General features: G+C 42.1%; 1 protein-coding gene across 1 annotated transcript in view; it reads left to right on the top strand.

The window, feature by feature from the left end:
- vps37d (VPS37D subunit of ESCRT-I) overlaps window positions 1-1,329 on the top strand; it is a 54,898-nt gene extending 53,569 nt beyond the window's left edge. Inside the window, exon 4 of the mRNA XM_012864432.3 lies at window positions 155-1,329. Within this exon, the coding sequence (XP_012719886.2) occupies window positions 155-694 (540 nt within the window). The 3' untranslated portion in view covers window positions 695-1,329. The remainder of the gene's footprint in view (window positions 1-154) is intronic.
- The last annotated feature ends 11,214 nt before the right edge of the window (window positions 1,330-12,543 follow it).

The following is a 12,543-nucleotide window of genomic DNA, read 5'->3' as shown; positions in this document are numbered from 1 at the left end:
AACATGATTATTAAACTCTTTGGTTTAAATCATGGTCTAGCTTGTTTTTTTCTAGCTGTACTGCATTAGTTGGAGGCGTTTCCTGCAGCCGGACCCCCTCTGCGTGTTGTCTGGTCCTCTAATGCCGCCGTTGTCTCTCCGCCCCGCTTCACAGGAGCTGCTGGAGAAGTTCATGGAGGGCAACGTGAGCCTGGACGAGTTCCTGGACTCCTTCCAAAGCTCCAGGAAGACCTACCACATCCGCCGCGCTCAAGCGGAGAAAATGCAGGAGGTGGTCCGAGCCCAGAAGCAGCCCAACAAAAGCAAGCGAGCCGAGCAGAACCGGGTCCCGGAGGTGAAGAAGGACTCGGAGCAGCACCAGGAGCCCCAGCGGCCCAACGGCTTCGCCCCACAGGGACCTCTCAGGGTCTTCCAAGTGCGCTACGGGCTAACGCCGGCCATCCTCGTCCCCCATTACCCCGTCTCCCCTCCCGCCTCGGCTCCGCCGCATCACGGTAACGCCCTCGCCTCCGACTCCCCGGCGGTGCAGACCCACATCCTGAGCCCCAGCAGCCCGCTCCCCGGCCACGGCCAGCCGGTCGGGCTCAGGGTGATCGGGCAGCTGCCGGGCGGCTGGCCGGCTAACGGGCGGCCGGTCCGGGTGCAGCAGCTTTACAGACCCAACCCGCAGCAGCCGGAGCCGCCGTACCGGTAGCGTCCCCGCAGGGCGCTGTAGAGAGAGACGTGTCCGACAGGTCTTCCAACCCGCGGAGCCGGACGGTGGCTGGGCCCGATCCCGCAGGCAGAGGCCGACGCAGGCGGCCCCCCGAGGGCCCCCACGTTTCTGTTCTCCACCCACGGCACGGAGGCATCAGGGGGAAGAGACGCGGAGCAGAAAGGTTAGAGAGGCGGCAGGCAGGGAGAGCTGGGGGTGGGCTGCGATGACCAGCCGCTGCTCCGGGAGTCTGACTCCGTTACTTTACAGAACCAAACAGAACCAGAACCGCTGCCAAGCGACGGTCTGAACTTCCTCGCTCCTTTAACTCTGCGCCGCTGAGCCACGTTTCAGCAAATTAGGCCGAGTTGTGCGTTTTCATGGGAATTTTCCTCTAATTATTATTATTATTATTATTATTATTATTATTATTATTATTATTATTAGCGAGATGTGTCTCTTGTTGTTCCACTCACTCCCCTTCAAAATGCATCATTTTAATCCGATCTTAGATGGTTTTCAGGTTTTTATTTGACTATGTGCATCGATGGGCGGGACGAAAAAAAGAAGTTTCGATCACTACACTGCAAAAACAGAGCTAAAAATAAGTAAAATATTCTTTAAAATGAGTGTATTTGTCCTTGATTTGAGCAGGTAAATAAGATGATTTGCCAATGGAATAAGATTTTTGCACTTAGAATAGGAACAATTCATCTCCATCTTATTTCAAGTGCAGGATGTCTAAATATCTTATTTTAGGGGTCAAAATACTCATTCCATTGGCAGATAATATTATCTAACTGCTGAAATTAAGGATACATACACTAACTTTAAGAACATTTTACTTATTTTTAGATCCGTTTTTGCAGTGTAACGGTAATTTAAGACGTTACAGTGTCTGAAAACTCATAAAGTTTTGTTGTACATGTTAAGATGCTGCAGTTTATAAAAGGCGCTGAACGTAAAATCCAGTTAAAGGTAAATGACAGTGGAAATCCACCCTGGAGGAGTTTTTCTATTTATGTCAACACCGCTGCTATCACACCCCACCCCCAGTGACAACAACAGAGTCCAGATTATTTTATAATATATTTTAGTATTTTACACTGATGTTGAGGGGAAGAAGGAAACGGATCTCATTGGTTAACACAGCCTGGAACAAAGAGGCTGGGAGACGAAGCGTTAGACGTTAACCACGATGTTTTTCCTCTCAAACTGTGACGTTCTCGCTAGGATTCATTCCCAGGAACAGGGAATGTTTTCATGGTGCCGTTTCATCAACAGCGCCGGGCGACTTATTTATTCGTAGAAATCCTGTTTTCACACGTCAGACTTCAGTGTCGTCTCCATCGAGGAGCTGCTTCCTCCTCTCCAGAGACGCCACAGACTTCATTTCTGAGCTGCAGAGCGAGCGGACATGAATCTCCATGAGCCCAAAACGCTTCTCTCTGCCCGTCCTGCAGGATTTTATGGTGAAAAAAAACTTTGGATTGTGGATTCTGCTCTTTAACAAACATTTGTTCTTCGCTCATCAATATCTCATAAGTGCATGCTTACAGCAGCTGGTTGGAGTACATGAAAATGCCTTTAAAGAGCCAGCGTCCAGTTGCAAAACACGTCTGCTGGAAACAACTTTAGCCGTAAACGGGGATGAACTTCCACTATTTAAAGGGCGGTAGGTACGTTGAGTTTGATTCTTCCTGAACTCCCAGCTGGTGGACCTCTGGGACGAGTTTGGTTCTGGTTAGAAAGATTTTTGTTCGCCTCAAATTATTGGATTATGGAGAGCAACAAATCTTTCTGATACCTGGAGTAGCAACTACAGGCTGATGTTGGTGTTTTTATCTGAACACATTCAGGTTTTTAAACCCATTTGTCCTTTAATTCGCTGTTTAAATTGTGACGAAGCTAAATGAACGTTGTTGGGTTTTTCTGGTTCCTGTAAATTGGACCAAAGTGTTTCTGCAGAGCGGACTAACGAGCGATAAGTTTCACATCCATCCTCCTCGACAAATTTTAGCGTAGAAACTGAGTAATTTTTCTACTTTTGGCTAATCTGGTTTAAGGGCTAAACATAATAAAGAATTTTTTTTTATCTCTTTATAATTTTCCAGGTACATAGAAACTTCACGGACCTTTTCCCTTTTTTAAATGAGGAAAATTAGATTAAAATGTGGAAACTGGCACATTCCAGCTCCAGATTTCATTGTTTTTATTTGCACCCTGATACGAAATTAAATTCCTAGGTTGGAGATTTATAGACGACACAGAGGATGTGATTGAAAATAATTAGTAAATATTTGCTAATAACAAAAAAATATCCGAAAAACAGATTCAAAGATCTGAATTAGTGATTTTATTTCCTTCTCTAGTCTCAGAAAATTGATTCAGTTCAATTAAATTTTATTTATAAAGCGCCACATAACAACACTTCATTTCAAGTCAGACTCCATCCAGATCCTCCAGGTTGGTGAGAAAGTTTCCTCTCTAAGGAAACCCAGCAGGTTGCATCAAGTCTCTCCAAGCAGCATTCACTCCTCCTGAAAGAGCGTAGAGCCACAGTGGACAGTCGTCTGCATTGTTGATGGCTTTGCAGCAATCCCTCATACTGAGCATGCATGAAGCGACAGTGGAGAGGAAAACTCCCCTTTAACAGGGAGGAGAACCTCCAGCAGAACCAGGCAAAATCAATCATTTTAAAGGCCTTACTGTGTTTATGGCAGCAGAATCATTTAAAAACGAAACGTTTTACAGAGATAACTTTTAATTTGAGTATCAAGTGAGTACAGAATAACAACATCCACCAGTAAGAAATAGTTGTTGTTTTTTTTTAACAGAGACTGGTGCCACAGTTTCTGCTTTCATTTCTCTCACCATTGAGCAAAATTGGAAAGACCGACAAACATGTTATTAACTCCTAATCTTCCCCACATCTCGTGAGCAACAATTATTAAAAGTTTAGGACTGGAACTTTTTCATTCTGAAAGTTTTCATTCTGTTCCATTCGGCTGCCCTGAACACGGCTGGCTTCCACTCTCTGTCTATAATTAATCTGCATCTGCAGCCCTAACAGTCGTAGATGTTTCACTAAAAGGAACGAACCAAAAGAAAGTTTTGTGAGCGTTTTGAGGACGTTGGGTGGTGATGCAACTGGGCTCTGGCTTCGAACATGCTGTGTCCACTCAGGTTCTTAGGGAGGAGAACAAAAATGGCTTCATAAGGTGTAGCACGCATGAACTCGTCATTTATACGAACCTCATGTCAGACTGTGATACCAAATCACCAGACATCCCACCATAACTGGGAGGTTTTACCAAAAGAAGGGGGCAGGTATCGTCGTGTCTCAGCGCTGATTTCTTTTCTTTGCTGGTGTGTAATAGTGGTTTGTGACGCTTGAAGCCTTACACACTGCAAAAACAGAACTAAAAATAAGTCAAATTTTCTTGAAATTTGTGCATTTATCCTTGATTTTAGCAGGTAAATAGTAATATCTGCCAATGAAATGAGTATTTTCACCCCTAAAATAAGATAATTAGACATCCTGCATTTGAAATAAGATGATAGAGATGAGTTGTTCCTATTTTAAATGTAAAAATCTCATTCCATTGGCAAATCATCTTATTTACCTGCTAAAATCAAGGATAAATGTAATAATTTCAAGAAAATTTGACTTATTTTTAGTTTTGTTTTTGCAGTGCATGGACCTCGTGTAAGGCCGGATGTGTTTGAAAAGTTCTCGGACAATGATGTGAAGTGCTTGTTTTCTGTCCAGTCCGTCCATTAAATGCGTCTGTTTTTCTAGAGAGAGCTCCTCCCAGCAGCCTCCTGCTTCACAAACCAGGAGTCAGACGTTCAGCAGCGTTAACTGTGACGCAGGAATCCAACGCGGCTGCAGGCGCTCGCACCGCACGGTTAGGAGCGCCGTCAAACTTCATCAGTGCTGCGGCGTGTAAGGCGGCGCTAATAATATCCCAGTTAGCTCAGGCACGTCCTTACGCTGCAAGCAGGGCCTCATGTTGGCTGTCGGCTGATAAAATGTCCCGCGTTGAAACCAAATCTGGTTATCTAGCTGATGCTAAACTAAGCTTTTACCAGTTTTCAATAAAAAAGGCCTTTTTTTTTTTAGTTCTTATAGTTACGATTTCTGCTGGTCAGGACCGGCGGTAACAAGCAGCGATGCTGCTTTCCAACCCAAAATCATTATGCTGAATTATCTAAAGAGGCAGATTTCATATTTTCCAGCCTCTTAAACCAAAATGTCTGGACAACGGCGCAGCGGCTGAGTGCAGATGGAAATCACAGGAGACAGATCAGCAAGGAGACTGAAACTCTGCTAACAGCATCCAAGCTGGGCTGAAAGTGAAACCGTTTGATATTAGAGGGCTGGAAGGAGCTGAGCCTTTTTTTCTGCTTTTTCAGCTCAGTTTTAGGTCACAGAAAATAGTTTTAATGAAACTCTGTTTCTCTGTGAGGACAGAAACGTTTAAGGCGATACAAAGTGGAGTTTTTATGCAGCTCAAGATTTCTGTCAGAACCAGATGAATTAAAGCCGAACAGGATGATTATTTTCTTGAATTTCCTCAATGAAATAAGATTAAAACTGGGGTCAAAACAGATTAAATAGGTTTCTTTGTACAGGTATAAAAAGCTATTTTCTTCGGTTTTCAGACTTTGTCAAGATTTTCTTTACACATAAGATGCTTTTCTACTCATTTTCAGTCCAGCAACTAAACTGTAGTTGAAAACATGACAAACACTGATTTTTTTAAAATCCCCTGTATGTCATTAAAGGAGCCATAAGTAAGATATTTACTGTAAAATCAACCTAAATCATTCTCATTTGTCATCTGGGATGTTAGTAACATTCCCTATAATCAATCCTCATCATCAACAATATCTTAGAGGTTCAATCCAGAACTACTTTGGTTCAGAGTGTAGCCCGTGTTTACTTCCTGGTTCCTCAGCCAATCATATGAGAGATCCCAGGGTTCCCGACACAGAGCTCAGCTTTTGGTATTTTATTTTGCAGCAGCCTGCAAACACGGAAGCCAGTAAGAGAAGCGGACCAGAATAGAAGCATCACAGACCCGTCCTGTGGAAATAAATATTCAGTGCAACAACAGACCGTTGAGTAAATGCCGGGTGTCCATGAAAGGCATTGTGTGTGTGTTGTTCCGATTTTAACCACTAGGTGTCATTATTACTTACTGTTCCTTTAAATTAGTGAACCTTTATTGTTTCAGGTGGGTTAGGGTGATCATAGTAAATTCTATCAGCCAGGTATTTTCATTACCTTTGTCCATTTTTACACACATTTTATTTAGTATTTGGTAGAATTAGCTTTTAAACCGTCTGGATTAGGTGAAACATTTTGGATTTCCTTAACCTTTTCCCAAAGGTTTCTGGAAATTTGGCCCATTCCTCCTGACAGAACTGGGCCGCCTTGCTCAAACGCAGATTTTCAGCTCTGTCCACAGAGTTTCTGTAGAACTCAGATCGGGGCAGAACATGGACGTTGTTGTCTTTAGACAACCTTACATCCGGGCCCAAGCTTTAACTTCCTGGCTGATGTCTGGAGAAGTTCTTTCCTCCTGATGGCATCTATTTTTCTAAAGGCTTCGTCCCTGCCTTCATTTTCAAACCGTAATCTGTGTTGTTGTTTTTTCTGCTGCTGGTGGCGTAATGGTGTCTCTGGTAATAACTGTCTAACCACCTAAAGCCATCATCTCAACAAGGTCTTATAATTTTGGCCCATTGAGTTCTGGTTGAGTGGATGAACGCAGCTGTTGAACAAGAAGGATCTGAGATGTTGGATGCCTCCTGATTTTCCCATGATGTCACACAAGGATAAAATACATCCACAGCTGGTCCTCCATTTACTGTGAATTAACCTATCAGAAGCTTAAAAAGCCGTGACAATCCTGATTTTAAAACAGGAAACGTTTAATCTGGTCTCACCCAGTGACAAAAATGTTTTTTTTTTATCTTTTTACACACTGTAAAGACATCTGGTTACATTAAACAAGCTACAAAATGCAAAAAATTAACAAAAATCATATATTAGGGGTAATTTTACCCCACAGGCCGACATTATAAATACCTTATGGGTGGTTAAACGTGTGCCCTGTGCTCTACAGAACTAGAGCCTCTACTGCACATGCTCAGATTGACTGAGGTCAGAAATGTTCAGTAGGAGCAATAAAACCATCACTTGTATTCCTGTGAGCAGGTGTGTGGCTAAAAGGTCGCTGTTTTACATCAATAGTCCTGATGGGAGGGTTAATTATGACCACTCTGAGATCTCGCCATCTGTCAGAGGAGACGCTCATTAAAGGGCGGGGAGGGGGGTTCGAACAGCCTTCAGCCTCCCTCTGAGACACAGCTTGAAAACAGGCCACCTGCTAAATAATTTATACGCAGCACATTAGGCCATACTGTGCTAAACCTGTCAGTACAGCTGAGAAGAGGCTGAGACGTAAACATGGCGTACATCACGCCCTCCGTCCGTTTGTTTGGGTTTGAGGCGTTTTCAGTCCTGGAAGGTAAAGATGGCTACGCGGCGTTTCTTCTCATTCAGCCGCCCAAAAAAACTGGTTTTCACATCGGAGCTGAGCTCAGGAACCCTCACGGACCGCCTGTAACGCAGAAACAGCTGCTTCACTCACGTTGGGGAGTCCTTCTGCGGTTCTCTTTTAAAACTAAAACTATTCTTAGCAACGTGGCTCAGAGGACGGTGTCGGCCTGTAGATCCATCCGGTCGGTCCAGATTGAAATATTTGGGGCGATGGATTGAGAAGCGGTCCTGTGTTCAGACGTCCATCTTCCCCAGAAGCTTCGTCTCTCTCTGCCACCTCAGGACTGGATGGATGCTTACTGAGACATCTGGGCTAAACTTTCATGAACCCCCAGATACAATATTTGTTTTTATGTTACCTTGGCAAACTATTTGGAGGGCCGGCACTTATATATCCAACTTCCTAAAATAATTTCTCCTTCAGTCTAGGCCCTCAGCCAGAACCCTTCATTTGATGCCTTCACACCTAAAGGCCGCAGGTGTCCTTTTTGCTTCTCCGTGTCTTATAAGAGAGACCGTTCCACTGTGTTTGAACAGACGGTCAAGAGAATGTACAAGAAAAGAAACCTACAATAATCAGTGTTTTCTATGCTGAATATACTGGAAACATGAGTGCAGGTAGAAAACAGCAGGACTGAGCCCGTTTCTGCTCGCCCACATCGCCTGAGTGCAGAAACCCTAGAAGATGGGATTGGGCCGCCGTCTCTCTCTTACCCAGATTTTGAGGATCAACTTGGCCTCTTCATTAAAATATTCCTGAACAAAAACTCGCCGCGTCTTCAGAAACGGTTACAGCATCAGTTGACACCATTTTCTTTTACCCAGACACGCATTTTGCAGGACTGTCAGCACCCTGCAGACATTTGGCACCTTTAGTAAAGATTTATTCAGCCCTTTAGTAACTAAATTTAGGGGGAGGGGGGATTATTTTCAGTACGATTTATATTTTATATTCAGTATATATTGAGTTGGGAACAAAATCTATGCTAAGCATTTTTTAAAAGATCACTGGTGGCGCTAAATGGACCCAGTAAAAATTCCTGGGTAATTAATTAATGTTACTGAAGCATTAACCATACTTTTTTGACTGGATCTGAGTGTCTAGGGACTTTGAATTATAATCCAAGTTTAATTTGGATTTTCTGTTTACCAGAGTCATAAATATGACGTGACATAAAGGCCCGTTTCCCTACAAAATGGTAAAAACTATATAACATGACATTCAAGTGAGGCAGGCGTGTTTTTAACAGCCCACTGTTAAACTGCAGCTAATATTTATGCGAGGCATTATTGTACCGCAATAAAAAGTAGTTCATGCTGCAGCGTAGCCAGGCTTCCAGGACAGCTAAGGAATATTTAGTTTTTGCATATCCAACCAGCTCTGATGCTGTTACAGAACACAATACATAGAACTTGACAACATAACCCTTGCTGTTACAGTAAAACATGTTTTACACAGAAAATGTGTTTCCTGGCACAGCTCCTGTTTGCAGATATGTTTCCATGAAATTGAATTTCCAAATGCATTTAATTTACAGAATTGTCCTCTTTGCTGAGGGGCCGCTTCCGAAGCAAAGATCATTTATTTTCCTCCACATTATCGTAATTCCTTTAATCTCTATCTGCCACTTGCTGGTGAGGAAATTAAACTGCTACATTTATTCTCAAGCAGAGTTCAAAAATCCGTAGGGTCTCTTTATTCTTCCTGGGTCCTGCAGTTATTGAATCGGTTTCTAATTACACGGCGGAAATCTGTTCTAAACTAAAGTAGCTGCACAGAATGAATTGTTAAATGGTTAATTAAAATGCAGGACTCTTGCACCAATTATGTCTCCTATGTCCTTCCTCTTTCCAGAATCTAAGCAGAGATGTAAATAACCCATTTTTGTCACTTTCCCACTAGTACCAAAATGTCATCGTTTGTATGCTCTTTAACTGCCTTTTAAACCACATAATGAGTTCCAAACCCACAGGATGTGGTTCTGTTGTTTTTAGAAAAGATCTGAATAAAAATGTGTCCCTAAAAACAGGAAGAAAAGGCTTTGAACCTCCCATTTTCTCCCTGATCCACATTGAATAGTTCAGCTGGTGAAAAAGAGGCTGCTGGGAAAGTTCTTCTGCATGCTGAGCTTTACATAAGCTATCTGCTAAACACCATCAGGCTGATTTATTGTTCAAGAAGACTCTCAGTGGGGGAACGTCTCTTGTTGCTACAGTTCTGCTAACATTTCAACATTCAAGTGACCTTACACAACATGTTTACATGTGAAATCATCATTTGCTTCCTATGTGGATCCAGGAGATGTAAATAAAACCATTTTGAACCGGGGACGAGTTTGTCTTGTTGTTTTCATCCGTTACCAGGACTCTGGAATTTCATATACATGCAGAAAACAGTTTTTCTAGGATAAAGGAGCCGCATCAAATAGAAGAAAAACACAAGAAACTGCTATACTATAAGTTCCTGTTTTAACTCTCTTTATTGTTCATAAGGATTGTACGTTTGTCATGTGTTTTCATGCAGATTGTGGTTCCTCCACAAAACAAAGAACCCACAGTCCTCCCAGCTCATCATGACACAGATACTGATTCTATTTTGCTAACAAAACAGTGGGAGAGTTGTTTTGTAAAAAAGCCTTTGGTAAAACATCTCACAAGTTGGGTAATTGGCAACAGGTCAAAGATGTGACTGACACGCACAGAAAGGCAGATGCTGTGCTCCCATATTTACCCAGAGCTCTGTACTTTCAAGTTTTAAGTTGGAAACAACGATCAACGGCGCCTGAAGACAGAATTTTTAATGGATAAGTTGGGTATTTCTCACAAAACCTGACCTTACAACAAATATGTAGTTAACAGGCTGTTTTCCTTCAATGCAAAGAAATGCACATATATCGGCTTCTGTTGCTAACAGCAGTTATCTCAGTCACTGAGCAACAATTAAAGCTTTAGTTGGTAATCCTATTCAGAAAAACTTTTTGCCGTAAAACGGTCCTTTTATCCTGAGTAGTCAATACATTATGTATTCAGAAAAAGGAGGTTAAAAATGTGATCTCAGTGGGAGCTGCAGGCCTGTAAAAACTGACCGTTTGGTCTGAATGGCGTTGTCCCAGTAAGGGACATCACAAGGTTCACATGCTAACTTAACAGTGAGAGGAAGCTTACAGGCTCCTTTTCCTCCCTCCTTTCTTACCGACTGCAGTATTTGGACAGCACTTATCAACATGACGACAGCTGATACACTTCCACTTTGGCTAAAGCATCTTTACCCAATAAAGGTATTCAGATGGAGCCAGTGTTATGAACAACCGATGATTTATCCGATTGTAGTTTTTGTATCCTTCAGCTTGGACTACAAAATTGCTCTGAATACCAGTTGGTGGCGGTAATGGAGCATTTTGTTGTTTGCCAACCGCCCATGAATTATGTATTCCATACAGAAGAAAATTGCTCTTAGGAGAAAAAATGGTGGATCCGCAAGACTGGTAAGCCAGAAGTCCCTGACCTTGTTCATCAGTTCAGCAGCAAATACTGTGACGTAATTGATTAAAAAAGAAAAGAAAACTAAACGGCTTGAAAAATACTACATTTAACGGTTCTGCGCTCCCAGAGACTCCAAGCACACAACAAAATGTATTGAAGGGCTAAAAAAAAAGTGGATTTTGCATGACAGGTTTCGTTTAATAGAAATAACTGTTTGAAAACATAAACCCAATGGTAATTCAGCATAATAGAGATTTTTATCATCCATTGTAATTCTGGAGCAAAGGCCACTATCATGTTCTTCTTTGGACCAGGAAAGCAGATTGAAAGAGGCGGAGTTGGTGGTGCCACTTAGAAGGTTCCATAAAATTACTTGTCATTGCTAAGATTAGCCTACAAGGCTAACAGGCTAACCACTCTGGTGCTATATTCCATGCTACACTTTTATTATTATTATTATTTATGCTATATTCTCAATAGTCACAAATTATACGTATTCCCTAGTAATTTTAAACTTTTTACTAATAAATCAAATCACTGTATAGATTTAATCTTTACAGTGATTGTATTGAATAAAACATTAAAATAACCTAGCAACCGTTGACGGCTTTTGGCGCGCGGTTCTAGAAGGTTCAGATCAGCGTAGCAACAGTAACTAAGGACGTGGAATGTAGCTCCAGCCGCCATGTCTGTCTCTAAAGTCTTTAATTAGCAGAGTTGGAAGTCCCACTTCTTAAACCCACCTTTGTTCGTCTCATCAACTTCAAACCCGCTGTCCCAATCCGTCTCAACAGTTCTGTTCATTGTTATGCAGATGAGGCCCAGTTAAACTTGCCTCCCGCTAATCCAGATGGGATCAAAGCCGTTTCAGAGGCTTCACTGACAAAAACATGTCGGAGCTGCTCCTCAGTTAACCACTTGGCTCCGTGTTTTTGGTTCGTCCGTCCTGCATGAGGAGGACGATGGCCGCAGCCAGGTGATGTTTGTTTCTACCTGCTGCCATATCACTAAAATGATCTGACACTGTGAGCATCAGAGATTTAATGGCGGGAGCTTTTCTCTGAGCCTATTTGAAGGAGAGACTGTTGGCAGAACTGGGACAGATTTAAAAAAAAAAAAAAAAAAAACAATCTTTGTTGAAGTAATTGAGTGAAGTACTACATGATCACACTGAAGCAAAGAAGGGGACTGATGCCCTCTAGTGGTCAGGGGAGCTGGTGCAGCAATCTGATCAATTTAAAATAAAAATCTAATTATGCTGAGTACATTATTAGAATCCAAATGTACCTAACTGGTTAATTTTATGTAAGATAAGCTCAGAAGAAATTAGATTAAATCTAGAGTCATTTTAGAACACGCTATATGGACAAAATGCATTTTTTTTTAAATACTGGAATATGTGAGGTACAGTTGGTAGCACTGTCGCCTAAGGTTCCAGATTCAAATCCTGTGTTGTGTCTTGTTTACCCTGTGTTGGCCTGTGATGAACTGGCAACCTGTCCAAGGTGTGCCCCGCCTCTCACCCAATAACTGCAGACAGTAGATAGGCACCAGGTCTCCTGCACAGCTAAGCTCGTATAGACATATGGGTGAAATAAAAACAGATTCAAATGTATACCCAATAAAATGAGTGGAACAAAAACACACAATTTATTTAAGTGAGAAAGTGCTACATTAGTCTGCATTTAAATTATAATTGTTTTGTTTAAACAATTATATGTATGATCAGTTCGTTTTTATGAAATATTTGTTAAACATGTCCTTAATGTATGGTTTGTTTTCCTGCAATTGG

The sequence above is a fragment of the Fundulus heteroclitus genome, chromosome 11, assembly GCF_011125445.2.
Source record: "Fundulus heteroclitus isolate FHET01 chromosome 11, MU-UCD_Fhet_4.1, whole genome shotgun sequence".
NCBI lineage: Eukaryota > Metazoa > Chordata > Actinopteri > Cyprinodontiformes > Fundulidae > Fundulus > Fundulus heteroclitus.
Note: the sequence above shows the minus strand (reverse complement) of the source record. Positions and strands in the feature narration are given on the sequence as shown.